The sequence below is a fragment of the Limulus polyphemus genome, unplaced genomic scaffold, assembly GCF_000517525.1.
Source record: "Limulus polyphemus unplaced genomic scaffold, Limulus_polyphemus-2.1.2 Scaffold1369, whole genome shotgun sequence".
Lineage (NCBI taxonomy): Eukaryota > Metazoa > Arthropoda > Merostomata > Xiphosura > Limulidae > Limulus > Limulus polyphemus.
This window is the reverse complement of record NW_013666979.1, coordinates 172,258-191,772: the sequence shown is the minus strand read 5'-3', so window position 1 is coordinate 191,772 and position 19,515 is coordinate 172,258. Positions and strand designations below refer to the sequence as shown.

Here is a 19,515-nt window from a genome sequence, read left to right as displayed (position 1 = left end):
CTTTTTTTGTGCGGTATTTTGAAACTTTGGTTCATACTACCTGTCACGTATCGTGTATAGCTAAGTACTAATCTGGACAGGAAATCATTTAAAATGACAAAATATATTTTAATTTAGAATAAATAGATGAAACAAAAAATGTGCAATATACATCCAGACCCATCCCCGTCTATAATAGTTATATTACATAAATGTCGTGTGCGTATATACAAAGGTGAAATTCTGTCGGTATTAGTACTGGGACATTTTTGAACTACTTTGTCGTTTGTACATTTTTCAAAAATAGGTCCACTTCACCCAGCCTTTTCAGTTCTTAAGTAGATATTTTTCCCATGGCATTTATCAAGTTTGTAGCATTTCTCACCAGGGAAAGTAACGCACCAGCTCGTGGCATGTAACAGGCCCGAGAGTGAGACTAACATTCTTATTGTTCTTCCTCTACGATTTCGCTCGAACGAGCAGCGAGAGTTCGTTTTATCAAAAGCACGACGTAATTATTATTGTTTTATAAATGAAAATGCATGAGTAAGAATATACGCGGTTAAACTTCACACTAACAGTTGAACATAAAACAAACGTCAGAGAACAACATGACCATAATTGGAAGAAAAGACTCCGTGCGTCAAGGGGAGGGAGTGTGTATATGATATTAAACTTGTATAATACAGTTTTTTAGTGAAGTATTTGGTGATTTCCTATCACTATCCGCCTTCTCAGCAACGCAGGTATAAAAGAAAGTGCAGGACTAATAAGTAGCTATCCGGTTTTATTTACAGGAATGATAACACGTTTTTAAGTGAAAAAGTCAACCATGATGACATGTATACGTGAGAGCAATTATATTTACTCATAATGAATGTATTAATAATACTGTGATAACAATTGACACAAAGGAATTTATAAAAACCTATCCATGCACTTATAATAGTATTTGAACGATCTTACGTAAAAAAGTGCGATAAAACTTGTTCCTAGAAAGAAATGTGGCTGTAGAAAGATTCTACCCAGAAAGCAGCAGCTGATACAGGTTGAGCTGACAAAACATACCAGATCCTCAACGTAGCTCTTTCCATGTATGGATTAGATTCCTGGTACAACAGGTGAGGCCCAAGCACGTGCTCCTTAGTCCTCTGTGTGGTTAGCTGACCCGGCCTGTTCGGACATGGTCTGGTGCACAAAAACAGGGATGGCTCCCAGGGATAACAGCCGAATGTTAGGTATAATTTCGCTTTCATATAATAGGATTCTTGGCATTGTATTCAAATACAGCGTATTATAACTACAGCAAACAACTCTGTACTCAACTTGCACAGTTGCTTTAGATCTGACGAAACGGTGGGAAGTGAGAATTCAAAACACACTTACTTACACAGAGCAACGCCTACCCCATTAAGTGCATTTTCTTTCGCTACGTTTTATTTCCTTCCCGAACGGCATTAGAGGTTCTCTGAATCGTAACAAGCCGCGGAGCCACGTCTCTACCCCAGACAACAAACACGTGCCGGCTAACGACCTCAGCTCACTAGACGACCTTGTCCCCAGCCAAAGTTGTGCGGGCTTGTTTGCGTGTTTCAGTATGCCGTGGTAAGTATTTACTAACGTTCAATGTGACCAGAGATAGATCCCGGGACTGTAAGCGCGTGACCTTAGATACTCCTCCATTGTCTGTTGTACTCAGGAATGTGCGAAGGAAATAGCGTTTGAAAATAAATAAATAATAATGTGTGTGTCTGTAAGTTTTCTGTGATTTTGTTTCACTATGTCAATAAATAATAATGTGTGTGTAAGTTTTCTGTGATTTTTGTTTCACTGTGTCAGAGGTAAAAATTTCGATGTGTTTTTAGAAACTTTCGGTGCAATCACTTCTTGTGTGACTAATTTTAATGTAGCTGTTTAGATGTAATGTTCCAGTTGAATGAACATGCTAAACTAGTGGATAGGTCAAATGATGAGAGCCCCCCCCCCCCGGAAACTTGAAGATGTTAATATAGAAACTAAGCTAGGGTTTTGAATACAGACTACTGCTTTTGGGCTAGTTATAAAAGAAAGTGTGTTATAGAGAGATTCACAGGATTACTCTGTATTTTCCAATGTGTCCTCAAGCCCTTCTTGCAGCTGCTGCTCAAACGTATGTATTTCTAGAGGACGCTTATGAATATCAAGGATGATTTTTTACCTGGATTGATTGACTTACCAGCCATGTTATGAATATATGATCTTTCTACAAATGCTTGTAAATTGAAGCACAGCACATCATGTTAAAAGATAATTGTAAATTATAAAATGTTTGCTTTTCATCTTGAAAGAAGTATTGTAAATGAAACTGAGCATAAGTGAAGAAAATTTTTACTAGGTATTTGCCCAAAAGTTGTAATAATAATTTCAAAATGTAAAAAAAAAAATTCACTGGTTGAGCAAGTTGAGGAAAGCTGAGAAGTTTTGGCTAACAATCATGATACTGTAAGCTAACTGTGAGAATAAAAAACTGGCAATACATAATTAAAAGTTTTAAGTTGCAAACACTACAATTGCATACTTTCTCGTAATATATGGATTAATGAGTTTATCAAACAAATGAACAAACAAAATTGAGGAGTTACTAACATAAAATCGTAAAGAAAAATTCTGTTCATTAGTGAATGTCATTGAAAACTAAAGCCTCCGGCACACAGTTAAGTGACGCGTAGGTACATAATTATTAGAAGCAAGTTCTATCTTAATGAGCTATACCTATAGCTAGGTTGATTTTTAATTTTGCTTGAAGTACTTAGCTTACTCTGATTGGAAGTTATTATTGAGTGTGGAATTTTAAACAGATAAATAATGTTGAAAGCATGTCATAATTGCAAACAGAACACATTACTTTAAAATTTTACTGTCTTACTAATAAGCAACTTAATGGAGATCATTTTAGTGTTTGTCTGTTCAATCCACAACAGATTTTACAGATACTGTATCTGATCACTACACCTGGTCATATCTTGAAGCCAAAGATTAGAACAATCTTGGAAAGTGTATAGGAACAGGTCCTCTCAGATGTTCAGAGGACCAGGCCACTTCTATCTTTTGAGGCCCCTATTGTAATAAAAAAGAAAACATGATGACACATTAAAAAAAAAAAGACAACCATTAACCCAAAAGAAAAGTGAAACATAATTTGCATATTTTTTATTTAATATATAATTATTAACATTTAATAAATGCTTTTGTAGCCTTTTTTATATGCATAAAAACAAGTCACGAAAAACATAACAAATGCAAAAAAAGATAAGTGTCTAAATTTGAGGTCCCCTTTGAGCTTGAGACCTGGGCCAAATGCCCCCCTTCTCTAACTGGCCCTATATACAGGAATAGTATAGCTGAATTTCTAAGGCACTATTCACTGTAAGTCAAAGATCAATCCATTCCAAGTGTTACAGAAGATTGGTCAAAACTGCAGTGTATAATGCGAAGAGGAAGTTTATTACTATGAACTGTTTATAACAAAACCAAGGTATGCTTGGGCAAAATGACATGTAGGTTTTGGTGAAACAAAATAACACTACTGATAACACCTCCATACGTTCTGAGTGATATATAGTGTACAGTAATAGTTGTAGGCCTGTGATAACCTTCCACTGAGGGGAACTGGTGGTACGTGTTCCTAAATTTCAAGCTGATAGTGATGTGTTCCTTTGAATGAGGAAGGGAGACTTGTGCATAATTATCAGGAATGGTTACTGTTTCATGTTTGAATTGAATGGTCACAGTTAACATAGTAAATACAGTGCCCCCTAACCCTCAAATTCAAATATGTTCTACTGCCTATTGTGATATTATCTTATCTGTAAAGTTCCCCAGTGGCACAGTGGTATGTCTGCAGACTTACAGTGCTAAAAACCGGGTTTTGATACTCGTGGTGGGCAGAGCACAGATAGCCATTGTGTAGCTTTGTGCTTAACTTCAAACAAACAAACAAACTTATGTGTAAAAATAAGTATTTTATAATGTAAGCAATAACAAACAATCTTATGACATTATCATATGCAAAATGACATTTAGTTTAAAATAGTAAGTGTTTGTTTATTAAGAAGAATATTCAAGCTATAATAATGCAGTTAATACGTGTTAAAAAAATCATATCCTGCAAGGGATAGTAGTAATGTTGACATTTAGATCCACAACTTGGAGCAGTATTACCACAACCATACTAAATCGCGTATACTTTATGATGATATTTAACACACACACAGTGACATATTCCTCATTTATGATTAACATCATCAGTAAACACATGGTTTACGGTAAGAAGTTTACTACTCATAAACACTAATTACTTACCAACATTAAAGAATGAATGAATTATGACTTTCTAATTTCTAAAGAACTAGCCTGCAAGATGTAAAGCACATTGATAAGACTGCTACTTCATCTTTAATTTGTAGCATTCTTGTTAGGATATTTTTCTTGCCTTGATAGTTTCACCATTTTGTAATTAATATTTTAATGTTCTATACTGTGATATTTTATATTTGGCTTTTGCATTAAATACAAATTAGGATACACCTAAGAAAAAAAGTTTAATGAAATTTTGCATATTTCAATAGGTAATTAGTTCTTTGTATATTGGTAGAGAAAAAATCTTACAAATATTGTACAAGGTCTTGCTGCTGTGAAAAATGTTATTTCTCATAAATATTCTATTTATAAGAGGAATTGGGGTAGGTTTGGTACTGTTTGTTTATTGGCTGATATTGTAAGGTTACCTCTATTTTTTTTAGAACCATTGAGGATGCATTATTTGGCAAAGGTTCAGTTTTCAAACTCATTCATACATCTTTCAAATAACTCAACATGAATTGCAAAACTATCTTACTGCACATGTACACATGCATGCACAGCTGGGGCTCTTCAGGCAATCTGTCTCCTTAGTTTCATAAAGATGCATAATTAGCCTTACTTGGCATACAACTCTTTAGTTGTGGTTTCTTGATCAGTTTATGTATTTATTCTTTTCCTGTGGTCTTACAAATCGTGTTTTATTATTTTTAACCAAATATTGTTTAACCTCTTTGTTTAAATACATAATGCTTCTTGGGACAATTTTATTTTTAGGCCATAGACTGTTAAAAGTTTTAGTAAGATAAGATATGTAAGTAATGACAGAGAAGTACTTACACTAAAGTTTATTAGATAACCATAGAAAGGTGAAGTAAGATGAATGTAGAACTTTAATTAATTATGTATCATTTCATTTGTTTACCATTTTAACAATAAATATTACCCCCAAAACCATATATTCCTTCAGTTTACAATGAGGGAAAAAAGGAAATAGAAAAGGTGTAACAGAATATTATTACAATTTGTTATTAATTCAACAAAACTTTTCATTCTCCTCCATGTACACACCATGTGTAGATTTTGTGGTATAGAATTCATTAAGTAAGTACCAAAAACTGCTTAATGTAAGAAAATCCTACCTAGGAAGCTAGAATATACCTGCATATAAATTATATGAACCATTAAAACCTAAAACTTTAATTAACTTGAAGATAGCTTTTATATACAGAAACATCTGTTAGGTGTACAAGAACTCGGCTAAAAGATGTTTCCGTATATGAAAGCTATCTTCAAATTTATGTTTTCATTTACTTGAATTACATCCGTGATATTGTTAATAAAAGAAAGAATTTAACACACACACAAAACTTTCATGTGATAATGGCTTATGTTTTTTTCTAAAGAGCTTAAGCTATTGTTTTTGATATACCATTGGATATTTATTATAGAGGGTTAATTGCACTGTACCTGAATGATTTGTAAATGTTGTTGCAGTATTGTGTTGCAAAAGATGCAAGTCATGAGTGACACATTAAGCACTGATATATTTGATCCATGGCAAATTTTTATCCATTTACATTTCAGTGCCACCATGTATAGCTCTTTATGACTGGAAAGATTTAAAAAGCTTTTATAAAGAGAAATTCTTACAAAAAGATTGTCAAATAAATATGAGTCAAGAGACACACTTTGAAGAAAAACTCTCCCAGAAGAGCATTTAAGGTAGCAGTGGGGTCAAATACTACACCACAACCCAATCCAGAGTGATATCTTCTTTCATGATATGAAGGCCATTTCCACAAAAAAGTCGTTGCAATGGATGTGGGCATATTTTCCAATTCCATTAATAAGATAAACAAGGAATTGAAGTTTATAAATGCCAATAAGATTCCGGTCACACTTTTAAATCAATGGCTATTTTCAAGAGAAATATGGACAAAAAACATTAATAACAATTATCTCATTCAATTATATGTATCACAAGTCCTCTGGTCCAACTAAAATAGAGTTCTGTGGTTTGCTTTAAGATGTTCTTGGAATCCAACATATTTATATAGTGGGGAGTCTGTAGAGACTTGGTTAAGACATATGGTCTAAGATTGACCTCACTGTCCTATACAGAGACATTTTATATTATATTGAGCATGTTTCAAGTAAAGTAGTTCCAAGGGCAAAATGTGACCTGGAATACAGTTCTTGTAAAGTGTAATTAACCTTAGAATATAGAAAAAAAATTGGTTAAAAAAAATTATTTCCTGTGGTAGTAAACACAAAATAAACTTTTTTTTTTTTTTTTTGTTAGGTCCTTCAAACAGTCTAAATTGTGTGTTCTCACCAAGTCAACCTATTTATCCAACCAGATTGTGCAGACCTATTTCTCAGGGACCTGCTGATCTACTGCGAGATGCATATTTCCCAGTCAGGCCCTACTTTCTTCCATCATTAGCTCTGTATTCTCAAGTTGCTTCCCGTCCAGTACTGGTATCAGAACCAACACATTCATTAGCACCTGCTGATGATAAGATTATCTCAACTTCACCTGGTATAAGATCTGGTTACTGTAATGACAGGCCCACATGTCAAGAAGAGAAAGATGGGAGTTTAATAATAGTGTCAAGGGAAAAAAAAGAAGAAATTACTCCAGGTGATAACCAAAACAAAAACAGAGAGACTAATAAGTCATCCTCATCACTTGAACCAAACAGATTATCTAAAGCTCGCAGTTACTCAGACAGCACCATTCCATGTGGTTGGTGGACACCACAGATGAATGGACCAGACAGGGTTGCCATGACTGGCAGTGCTAATCCAGGAACAGATGATTTAAACTGGCTGACAAATGTGGCTACAGGTTGTCAGAATCATTCATCATCACCTTCTCAACCATCTGTAGTACTTCTGCCTGAGCCTCCTGGTCTGCCAACTTCATTGATTCACTCAAGCTCTGGTAGTCTGTTCCGCCCACCAGTTTCACTTGAAAGTGATTTAAACAGTCAAAGACTATACAGTTCACAATTCCCATTCCCAGCACATCACACTTCTTTACATTCACCCTCACTTTCTGGGACCAGCATGTATAATCAAGGTTCACAGCTTACATCTTTTGGCAATCTCTATCCTACGTACCCCAACAGTGCTCCTAGTCTAGTTTCTCAACATTTCTTTTCATCAGAATCATACCCTGTGGTTCTTCCAATAAGTGGTAGCCATGTTCCAAGCAGGCCAGAACATCCTGTTGTACAGTCTCATGCAACTCTTGCTCTTAGTCACTCAGTTTCTGTACCTAGTCATTTAACACAAGCTCGACATAATTATGTGCCAACAGCAAGCCCTCCTGAGCAGCATGGGTCTATAGTACAAGCAAGATCTCATTATCTTACAGAACCAAGCCATTCTCCTGAAATGAAGCATTTCAGAGATAGGTTGTCATCTCAAAGCTCTCCTGTTTTGAGAAGGGAAGATGAACATATTCCTTTAAAGATAAATTCAGGTCAGGAGGTTCAGTCCCAATTACCTGGGTGTCCTTTAACTGAGTTTGGCACTAAACAAATGCCATTTGATCATGATCCAACAAGAGGTTTACCTCTAGGAACCAGTTACAAGGTCCCTACAGGTAAAGAAGGCAGTCTAAAACATCGCATCCTAAGGCCTCCAAATATAAATATAATTGAACCACCAGCATCAGCACTGCATGGTGCACCTCTGTCTGCTCCTCCAACCCACGGACCACGAGATGAACTCCCATCACCAAAACAGCCTCGTTTGGGAACACCTGTGCCTCGTAGTAGTTTATCATCTTTGTCACCACATGCAGCTCATCAGTTAGTCCCGCCAAAACCTAATGTAACTTCTAATGTTTCTAGCCCTTCCTGTGATCCCACGCTTCAACAAGCAAACTCATCTACTTCAAGACTTCACTATCCTGTTTATTTTAGAAAAGGAGCTATCATACAACTTGCAGATGGACAGTTAAAGCAAGTGGAAAAATTGACAACCGAAGATTTCATAGAAAGTGCAAGTCGTAGTGCAGACCTTCGTATAGATAGTAGCACTGTGGTCAAGATTGAAGAAGTGGTTAGCTCAGGTTCAGTCATATTAGGGTTTTGTGTAGGAAACAGCCAGGTACAGGTAAGTTGAACATCTTTTTTACTTGATATTATGCACAAGTAAGGAATCATGTAGTTAAAAGTGCTATTAATTCAGTCATTACACAGTAATATATATTTAACCACCAACAACACAGGAAAAAATACTCATGGCCTTCTTAACCAGGCATTACACAGTATGTGTATTACATCTAACATGATCCTCTTTGACAGTTTATTTCAGATGCATTATTAAAACTAGTAATAAGAAATCTTCCACATCTCTTCCACTTACAAATATACATGTTTTGATTAGACAGCATATGACTTGTGCTGCTTCAAACTCATTTGGTTATGAAATATGCTATATTGACTTGTATAAACTAATCTGAATGTCCGTCATAAAAAAAGGGATTATTCCAATCAGCTTCAAATGATCTTTTGTAAGAGAAAAAAAAATAGATCAATAAAATCTACCATTGTTCTTACTTAGGTTTTAGAGAAGTTTAGTTACCACAGAGCATATATCAACCAGAAGGATTTCAATTGGGTTCCAAATGTTTGGCTTTTTTACCTTACGTATTTGTAGTTTAACATTTTCCAATATTCCTGAACATAACTGCTGATTTATCAGCTTAAACCAGAGTTGTAATTAAGCCAGGGTGGAAACTTGATTGCCTGCCTTGGACACTAAGTTGCCTAGTTATGGCTCTGTCGCTCTCTCTCCTTTTTTAATTCATATTTATTCTTGCAAGTAAAATTTTGAATTTTGTTTATTTTCTTGTATTCAACATTTTTTTTGTTCATTAAACCTCTTAGAGCTATAAAACATGGTATTACCTAATTATAACTATCTCTGGCCAAACAACTTAAAAGTATTCATGTTGTTGTTATATCTAATGGTATTATTTGGGTTGAAAATACTAAATAACTTCTGACTCCCAATTAGAGCAAGCTACCTACTTAGAGACTAAAAACCAGCCTGATAATGAGTTTAGCAAATTATATTTACTTTTCTTACTTACAAAGATTATAATACATTGTTTCATCATTTGGGTACCCTTACTGTTAGATATAACTCATGGAAATGAAAAAAAGAGTAAACAACTTTATTTAAAATTAAGTGCTAGATAGTTTTTGTTTTATAAATAAATCTTCTGTTTTTTGTCACAGGTAAGTGTAGAGGCCCCAATGGAGCACCCTTTCTTTGTTTTTCAACAGGGTTGGTCATCTTGTTTCCCAGAACAGTCTCTTCACAGGTATGGGCTTGTCTGTCAGCAACTGAAAATTGGTGATGTCTGTATTTCTCTAACACAGAAGTCTACCCCAGACTTATTATTATCCTCTAATGAGCTCTCCTCTCCAGCAACCAGTGCTACTTGTACTGTGCCAAATTCACTTGCTTGCAATTCCGTAGAAACATCTGCAAGTGTCTCTGTTAAGGAGGATCTTCTTTCATCCTTTAACTGTAGAATTTCTTCAGTATCATGTAAGGAACCACCCTGTGCTACAACTACAGTTACATTTTCAAGGCATAGCCCCCTAGTGGCTACCACTTCTACAACTCTTCAACCACAACGGAAGCGTCGTTGGTCTGCCCCAGATATTAGGTCTGAAGCTAAACAGTGTGGCCTTTAACCCAGTCTGATTTGTAAGAGGTAGAGGCTGAGAAAGAAAAAAACTAGATTTTTCTTCAAACTTTCAAGAAGTTTTGGTCAAAAAATTTTTTTTTACTGGTGACTGTTTCTTTTTTGACTTGCTGAATTAGATCTTGGCAACAGGTACTATGTTTAAAAAAAAATTATTAACTTGTGTAGAAGACATACACACATCCTGAACCATTACACTAAAGGAAAATTGTGTGTATAAGATGTGAACTGGAAGTGCTAAAGAATTGTGATGTTTTCAGTTTGTAGTAAAGGTGTAACTAGCAAGTTATATTAAAATAGAAAGAAGAAATGATCATTTTGATTGGTCACCTGTGGCAACAGAAACATGGAGAAATTGTTGAAAGGCTATATATTGCTTGTTTTATTTTAAATGAGGAATTGTTAAGAGTTTACCACTTGTTACCCTTATCGTAGCCGAAATACTTGCATATATTATATACTGATGTGTGTGTATATAGAGTTATTTAAATAAATGTTGTTTTGTGGCTGTCCAGCTTCTGTAAAAGAAACACTTTTCTTTGACATATTAGTAGATACAACTACTAATGCCCTTGTATGTGTGGTATTACACATGGAATACACTGTTTAAAGACCTCCAGTGAGTTTTATAAAGATATATCATAGACAAGGTGTGAACATTCAACCTTTTAAACACAATGAAACTGTTTCTGATATTGTTAACTCAGGACTGAAGGTGCTACGTCATTTGACTTGTTAACTAATTATCTATTAGCAACATTGTACTTTTGTAAATAAGCAGACACACATCAGTTGTTCTGTTAGTTAATTAACAATTACCTTCTTTAACTAACTAGTTTTCTTCATGTAACATCTAAACCATGCTTGGATGGATCAAGAACATATCATTTAACCTCATAAATGACTACATTATGTTTCTCTAACTTGCCATGAATGTTGTATACATTGTCAGTAAATTTAACTACACAATACATTTGTAGTTATCTAATTATATAATTACAAGGCACATCCGATGATAATTATATCACTTTCCTGTTACCATTCAGCTATATCACTTAAAATTACTGATTATTTTACTAATACACTCAATTTACTTTAATCTCTGTGACCAATGTGTTATATTACTTAACATCCTGATGGTTATATGACACTGTAACTAAATTGTTTAATTAACACATTGATAGTTTCTACAATATTAGTGATAAAAAAAAAGTGTAAACTCACTAACTCTTTGCAACACAAAACATCACTGAAGAGTTTCATGTAAAATGTCTATTTTTCTCTGAATATAATTATTAAGCTACCTGAATGCCTTGGACACCATATTAATTATAAAGGTCAGGATCTTAATTTAACTGATGTGGAGGCTTCTAGTTATGGTAAAAGGAAAAAAAACTGAGTTGTATGTTGTAACAAAGAAACACTACAGGTTAGAGTAACAAAAATGTTATATTGTACTGTTCAGATAAAAACCATATTAAAAAATTAAAGGCAATATCACCTGTGCTCTACCATTTGTAATTTAAAAGACAAAAGATCAAGATATAAGAAGTATTTGTAATACTGGTTTAGAATATGTGGAAATTTTGGGTTATGTGTTCATTTGATGAGCTAAATGTGTATGGTTTACTTTTTTTAACCAATGATGTTATGTGCAAAGAAAAAGATTGACTAAAAACAAGCTTTCTTGTTGCCCGTTATTGTCTTTAAGTGAATTAATTTAATAAGTAGTTATATTTGTTCAGAAGTGTTATCATTTGCTTATAAAATCCTTAATAAAAGTGGTTAACACTCTTGACCAACATGTTTACTTAAGCATTATTTTTGTTTTCATTTTGATTGTTCTCAAACATGCTTTGTATGCCAAATGGAATTATGGTATTTTCAAATTGGACATTCAACTAAAACAAAATAAATGTCAAATTTACATTCATTTCAAAAATATGTATGGCATTGAAAGCCTTAACACCTGCGTAATCGATGAATTGGTGATCATTCTGCTCTCACACAATGTTAGTGATATCGAATGAAATCTGTCATGAAATAATGGTCAGTGATTTGTGACAAACAAAAGATACGTTTGAAATGCTATTTTTACACACGTCTGATTAGAAATTCATTAGGGAGTAATTCAGGGAAAGTGAAATATACGTGTATAAAGCAATCAACTCTATTTTGGTCATTCAGTTAGGCCTAAAAAGGATTATCGTTTCGCCAGCTTAGTCGTTTTACACCACTGCCTCCATAATGATGATGTTGATAAAACGTGAATTATTTTTGTCACATGATAATGATTGAAGCTTCAGATTTTTAAGTGATTATTAAAATTAAGCACTTAAATGGAATAAGAGATTTCGTAAAATTTTTAAACATTTCCCCTATGTAATGAATCATAAAACTGTCTAGCCTAAAGTTAAATTTATAAGAAATAGAGAAATTGGTAAAATAATTGTATTTTTGGCCTAATTTTTTTATTAAGTTTCAATACCGAAACAAATATATTTTCAAACAATTAGAGGAAGTAGCAAAATAAAACGTAACATATTAATGGAAGGATACCTAATTTCAGCTAGAAAAATTCAAACAGCCTGTCACGATATTTGTTAATTAGCTTTAATCTTCCAGATTGTATCACCTACTTCAATAAGTTTACCATCGTTGGTAGCTTTGGAGATCTGTTCCAGCAGCAGACTTCAAATTTTATGCAGATCCTGACTAATATATTAGATTTTAAGATTTCATGATTTGCATTTTGGTATTACTTTGTATTTTGCATTCTACCGACATACTAAGTTATAGCTTTTGTATTACAGTGACAGTTTTGATATTTCATGATATGGTAAATAATAAAATTGTCCATTTTATAATAATTTAATGGCGTTATCATTAGACTAGGATTTTCTCGGTTATAATAATACGAGTATTACTATTACAAAAAATAATAATTTTTTTTGAAACAATCTAACGGACTTTTATTTTTCTAAATATAAAGTTAATGCCTTTAAACTCGTAAGATATTACGATTTTTCACTTTTAATAAAACTAAATATAGCTGTTAATGTTTAAAACCTTTCAACTGTTTTCTTTAAATATTAAGCAAAAAATATTTCATGATGAAAACAACTACGGCTTTCCACCAGAAAACATGATTTACGGAAATATACACTAATGTCAAGGGCAAGTACTTTAAACACCCATCATCAGTAACGTAATCCCGTAACAAACTCATGTCTGAGATGACGTAATAGCTGACAGAAATTCGTTTTTTATTTATTTATTTCATCTATTAATAAACTTCGGTTTATCACGTCAATTTGCTTCTGTAAAAATGGCGAACGAGAACCATAGCATCTGTGTTTTGTCGCGTCGATTATTCTAGAATCTAGACGATATTCACTATTCGTCTATACACACATTTAGAATATATACCCATGGACAGGTGTTCTCAGTTGTTTTTTCCCAAAATAAAACTCGTGCAAAAAGTCACCAAACATGTCAAATTTCTCTGTCTGAAAATGTGTTAAAATAATTACTACACGCCACTGACATTTTCAGAGCTATCGATGGAAATAATGCAAAAATTCGGTATAAAACAGCTAGTAACATGCGTCTAAAAATTACCTTTGCGTAATGCTTGTTTTAAGTGTACAAATGGAAAACAGTCTGTATGCTTATACACTGATTTTGTTACCTAACAAGACCATTCATTTGTCAGTGGTTTTGACAATCACTGACCTTCGAAAAAACGATCTGAAACTGACACCTTTCACATAACAATTAACTATCATTTTACCCGGCAGTTAGCTTACGATAGTTATACCTATTGAAATGTGAATGCCTGTAGTAACAATTTTAATGAAATAGATTAATCACCGTGGTTTCCATGTGATGCTTCAGTAACTTTAAATTAAGAGAAACGTTTAAACCTAACGACCATTCAATCTATTCTTTCACCGTGTATTTTGCTGGTTCTTCTTATGATGTATAAGGCTTTGGTAATACTTGATGAAACTGCTTCAAGAGATTTATAAAACAGCCTCTTCCTTGATAAATTACAAATACAACACTTACATGGTAAACACACGTGCTTCGAAATCGATAACGCCATATCGTACATACACACGTCTTATCTGTCTGAAGCACATTTAGCGAACAGATGATTCAGAAACATTTCAATAAATCAACAACTCTCTTTGTACACGCTATCAGTACAAACACAATGCCAGTTGAGAAACGTTGGTCAGTATTCTCACTGAATTCACAAGCAGACGTTTTCTTTATGGTGTAAGCAAAACCCACGAAAGGCTCTTAGAGGAGTCAGACCTTTTAAAAAAAAGTGCCGTCTCTTGTCCTTATTCCCGGGATAATCTAAATCTCACGCATTATACCAGGCTACCATCTTGCCTGAACAGTTATAGCCACAAATAACTTTAGATATACCTTTAGCTGAAATTAGTATACAATAACCTTAATTTGCCTACGTATTACTACAGTTAGGTACATCTTCACCTTAATTTCACATGTCATTTGCTCTTCATAAGCCAGAGTTTAACTACAGTTTCTAACTCGCCTTAGTTTGAAGTAATTGCTACCGAGTTCTCCCTTAATCTAACGTTATATCTTAGTTCTCAGCCTTAATTTAATTTTGTACATTTAACGTCACTATGTAAACTTGCTTGCCTCTTTGAACACATTCTCTGTCATTAACTTCAAACTTTGAAATCTCTCTCAGGAGTACTACCGCTCTGATAAACTCTACTCCATATTTTATATATCACTTTAAAATATGGAGTAGAGTTTATCAGAGCGGTAGTATAGTACTTCTGAGGTGATGTATAAAACCGCTCTGATAAACTCTACTCCATATTTTATGCATCACTTCAGTTGTATATAATGCACAATAACATTACGGCAAAAATTCTATACTTGTTTTAAGTACCCTAGATATTATACAACCAAGACTTCAAGTATTTACAGACTAGCGAAATATGGGTACAATGTTACGTCAGCCTTGTAGTAACAGAAACTACGCGTTTTTTTTTTTTGTTGCTTTGAAATTAACTTCAGACACAACAGCTAAAATTTTAATACAATAGAAGACTGTCTTAAAGCCCTTTAGTGAATTACACAGATCTGACACTGCTTAAATTCTTTCACTCCCGTGAGCACATACAAGCTCCCCTCCCCTCGCGCATTATAGCACTGCCATACAAGTAACTTTTGTTTTAGCTTTGAAAATTTTGAAACAATGCAAATGTTCTGAGAAATACGTAAACATTAAAATAAATAATTTTATAATTAACTAAAAATCATAAATTTTGCACATTAACCTGCGAACTTTGGAAGTAAATACGTAAATAATGATTTAACTTGGCACTTTCTCACACTCTCATAATATAATCCTCTCTATGCGAAATATTTCCCTTCACTATCAACAAAACAAATTCATGTTGACATGGCAAAAAAAAGCGAGATAAAACTAACTGTGCAACACCACAAATGTTTCTTTATGTATCTAAAAATAAACCTAGCACTAGGGGAGTAGTTTATCTACAAATGTGGCAGGGAAAAAAAAAGTTAAAAAGGTTAATGACAGAGTACCCAAAAATTTATACATTTTTTAAATTGGAGATTTAGTACTTTTGCTGAAAAACATCACTCTTCCTTTGAGTCATGAATTACATCATCAAGGATTATGCTGAATAAAAGTGTGGATAACTTTTAACTAATTTGTTTTCATTAATAAAACATCCAAGGCTTAATTAAAGTTTCATTCCATGTGTTCAACATGAAGTGAGCTCATGCTTAAAAAAAACTAGCTTTTAAAACGACCACGTTAGAGCTGAAATGAAATACTGCTAATAAATAATAAGAACAAATACAGATAGCTGTAAGACCACCAAAAAACAAATTCAAGGCTGCATAGATCAGACTTTTTATTTACATAAATTTGCATAAAAACATTTCCATGAACTTCCTATTTCAGGTGAAAGGAACAATATTAGAAAACATCTTCTCATGGAAACAATTAAGGCCTACAGGTGTATAAACTGTGTTACGATGGTTTTGCAATACTAATTGATTCTGGAGCATCTTCACTTTCCATCTCTCTGAGCATCTCTGCTCCACTAAGAATGTGAATCTGGTGGTTCTGCTGAATCTGAGCCAACTGCTCTGGAGTAGCATGGATAACTTGTACATCTCCATGCTCTGTGCTGATCATCTAATAAAACATTCAATTGTACAACTGTTAGGACTTTTTACCCATTCAAATAAAAGAATATCCCAAACAGCTTTACTTACTAACTGCTTTATATATATATATCAAAATATTACATTCTTCTTCCTAGATTTATGACTAGAAATAAACGACTTTATAACACCAAAATGTAGTTGTTTTTTTTATTTAATTTGACACTCAATGTTTCTCTTTGTACTGTCAATTTTGGTCTGTGTTTCAGTGAACACTCCTGAAAAAACTGTAAAGCAGAATGTGGAGTGTTTTATTAAATAAAAAAACTACATTCTGGTGTTATAAGGTCATATATTTCTAGTATTAAGATGTCTTCTATACACCAATATGCACTACAGAAATTAAATAATAGACTTGAAACTGTTTAACTCTTTGGCTAACTTTCATAGAATTACTTTTAAATCCTCAAGTAACAATTTCTTAATTCATTTGGTCAGTTGGATCATACACACATTGAATAAAAGTTTGTATGGATTTGAAATAATAACAGGATAATAAAAACGTCCAACAAAGAATACTATCTACATTAACATAACAGAAGAGTACTATTGCATCAAACTTTCATGTTTGTATACTTTGTACAGAATTTTAACTAAGTCATTTTTAACATATTCACATATTACATAGATGTAGCTGACTTACCAATAGAAATACTAACACAGAACTAACTTTAATGTGTGGAATCCCATTTTCTGATGATTCCAATTACATGTATCTTTTTCACAAATCAGATTATGATTTTAAAAAAATCTGAAAAATATAGTAATTGAAAAGAAGCTAGTAGCTCAGAAGAGAAGATACAAAAATGGTGCCCATTGAACCCCATTCTGACAAATTTGGGCTGATAGGTGACTCCTAAATTTTTGTTTATATCCTATGTCAGAAATTAAAAATAGTCTAAGTATCATAAATCATAATGGGTGACCTAAGTTGGGGCATTTTCACTCAAGAAACATTCTTTGTGTTCAAACAACAGTAAAAACACCCAACAAATTGAATGGGCTAATTAGCTTTTGCAACTGTGAGAAAAATAGCGGAAGTGTTACATAACAGTAAAGGATGACTGTTTGGGAGGTTGGTGTAGTCCATAAAGTAGTTAATGGTAAATGTATAAAATAAAATAAAATTCTGCCCTGTACTGAAACACTGTTTAGAGTTAAGATATAGAGGCTTTAAAACTTCTTACTTGCGATGTACATTGAATAGGTACAGTGACTCCAATCTCATCTGCTTGTTGAATAGAAACAGGTATAGTTTGTCCTACTGGAATGCTTTTCTCCAAAAAGATATGATTTTCTGTTTTAATTTTAGGCTCAAATTCAAGGTCATGCTGAACTCCTGAAGGTGATTCTGGTCCAATCAGTTCACTACTAGATGATGCCACATGAACATATGTTTGTGGAACCCTAGTTACATACATACACACACAACAGTCTATATCAAACCTTGTATGTAACCCTAGTTACATACATACACACACACAACAGTTGATATCAAACCTTTCTTCTCAACATATTTGTATTTTTAATTGTAACTAAAGGTTCACGTATAACTGCTGTTTATAACTACAATGGTTCATTCTTATTTTTGACCGTAACCCTAAACATCTCTTGTTAGTTGGTTGTTTGGAGTTTAGTGACACAAAGCAGCTAACTTACTTGCACCAAACAACCACTAAAAAGGCAAAGAGAAGTAAAACTCTATAAAACTTATAAAGAACACACGCTAAACCTAAACAATGCCTAAAATTCAGGTAAAAATTAAATAAGATGAAAAAAGCCAATGGCCCGCAAAAATATAAAAACATAATCAAGCCATCTCTGTTTGTTGCAAACACTACTACTAGGATCATAGCTAAAAATGTTTAGTGTTTAGCTTTTATTTAATTCAGAATGGAACTAAAAACTAATTTACATTACTTAAAAATGTTTACACTATTTTAATTCCTGAGTAGTTGGGTTGTTTGAAAGATGCAAGTTTTTAAATCCTGGATTTAAATTTTATTTACATTTTAACTTTTATTTTAATATGCGCTCAATAAATTGAAATTGTGGTAAAAATTATACATGGTTTATGTTTTATTCATAGTGAAGTTTTACAATAATGTATTAAAAGCTCATTTTAAAGCTAAGTAATATGAGCATCAACATATGACATAAGATCCTTAACAAATTTGTTAAAACTTTAATCACTGTATCATTATGTAGCAACTAAACTACACTTTATATTCATCAAAATACTCTAGAAAAAGATTATAGAGCTTTAGTCAATGTTTATAAGCTGGAAAAATTATACTATTTACATTTTTTGACAGTTCAATTTTCAGCACCAGGTTATGTCTTGTTTTTTGTTGTGACTTCTGTACAAAGCATTTGTAGCTTTCTGGTACCAGGTTATGTCTAAGGTGTTGTTCATACTATACAAAGCACATGTAGCTTTCTGGCACCATGTTATGTTGTAACTTACTAATATACGAGGCATTTTTAAATTATTGCTAAGAAAAGATGTTCTACCAATAACAGAAGTAACTCCTCAGCCATCCTAGAAAATAGTGATGTATGTGTTTTGCTGCAAGTTCTAGTCAACTAGCTTGTAAATATCTTCCCAACAATTTTCCAGTCAGTTGGAAAGATATGATTTCCACAAAACTGAAAAGTTATTTTTAGGTACTTTGTTACTGTTTTTGATATCAATAACATAAAAATGAATCTCCATTGCTTTGAAGAGACACAATTTTTCACCTGTTCCGAAAAGCTTTCACAGTTAACGGCATTCCCCTCTGTTTCCTTCGGAAAGCTGTTCGGCACTTGGAATCAAGATTCTGCTGAATTCTATGCCAGTCTTTTGCAGATATATGAAACTTATACATAAGGTGGCCTGGAAAAAAAAAAAGGTAAGTTAAAAAATGAAATCCTTCATTCATTCATTGAAGCTCTATTTGGAAAACTTGTGTATGTTAGTTTTAATCAGAACAAGTTTAAAACCTAATAGTACTAGTGAAGTATACATTAAAATTTACTTACACCCTAACAGTTATTAAAGTTCTGTCCACTATGGGGAACTGAACCTTAGATTTTACTGTTGAGTGTTCACAAACTTACCACTGACCAAGTATGGAATGAAAAAGTATTAATAAGTATTTTTTAATTATAACAAATGTATAGTAGTTGCTAACAAAACAAAATGTGGAAATATGTCCAAGTTTAAT

General features: G+C 33.2%; 2 protein-coding genes across 4 annotated transcripts in view; one reads left to right on the top strand and one right to left on the bottom strand.

Annotated features, from left to right (window-relative positions):
• LOC106463291 (ataxin-1-like) overlaps window positions 1-11,864 on the top strand; it is a 63,010-nt gene extending 51,146 nt beyond the window's left edge. For both annotated transcript variants that reach the window (XM_022390742.1, XM_013923305.2), the window contains exons 2-3: window positions 6,623-8,448; window positions 9,579-11,864. In XM_022390742.1, the coding sequence (XP_022246450.1) occupies window positions 6,623-8,448; window positions 9,579-10,043 (2,291 nt within the window). In that variant the 3' untranslated portion in view covers window positions 10,044-11,864. The remainder of the gene's footprint in view (window positions 1-6,622; window positions 8,449-9,578) is intronic.
• Window positions 11,865-15,965: 4,101 nt separating this feature from the next.
• LOC106463289 (protein BANP-like) overlaps window positions 15,966-19,515 on the bottom strand; it is a 37,416-nt gene continuing 33,866 nt past the window's right edge. For both annotated transcript variants that reach the window (XM_022390740.1, XM_022390741.1), the window contains exons 9-11: window positions 19,049-19,184; window positions 17,494-17,713; window positions 15,966-16,277 (exon numbers count right to left, since the gene is read on the bottom strand). In XM_022390740.1, coding sequence (XP_022246448.1) covers window positions 16,110-16,277; window positions 17,494-17,713; window positions 19,049-19,184 — 524 coding nt within the window. In that variant the 3' untranslated portion in view covers window positions 15,966-16,109. The remainder of the gene's footprint in view (window positions 16,278-17,493; window positions 17,714-19,048; window positions 19,185-19,515) is intronic.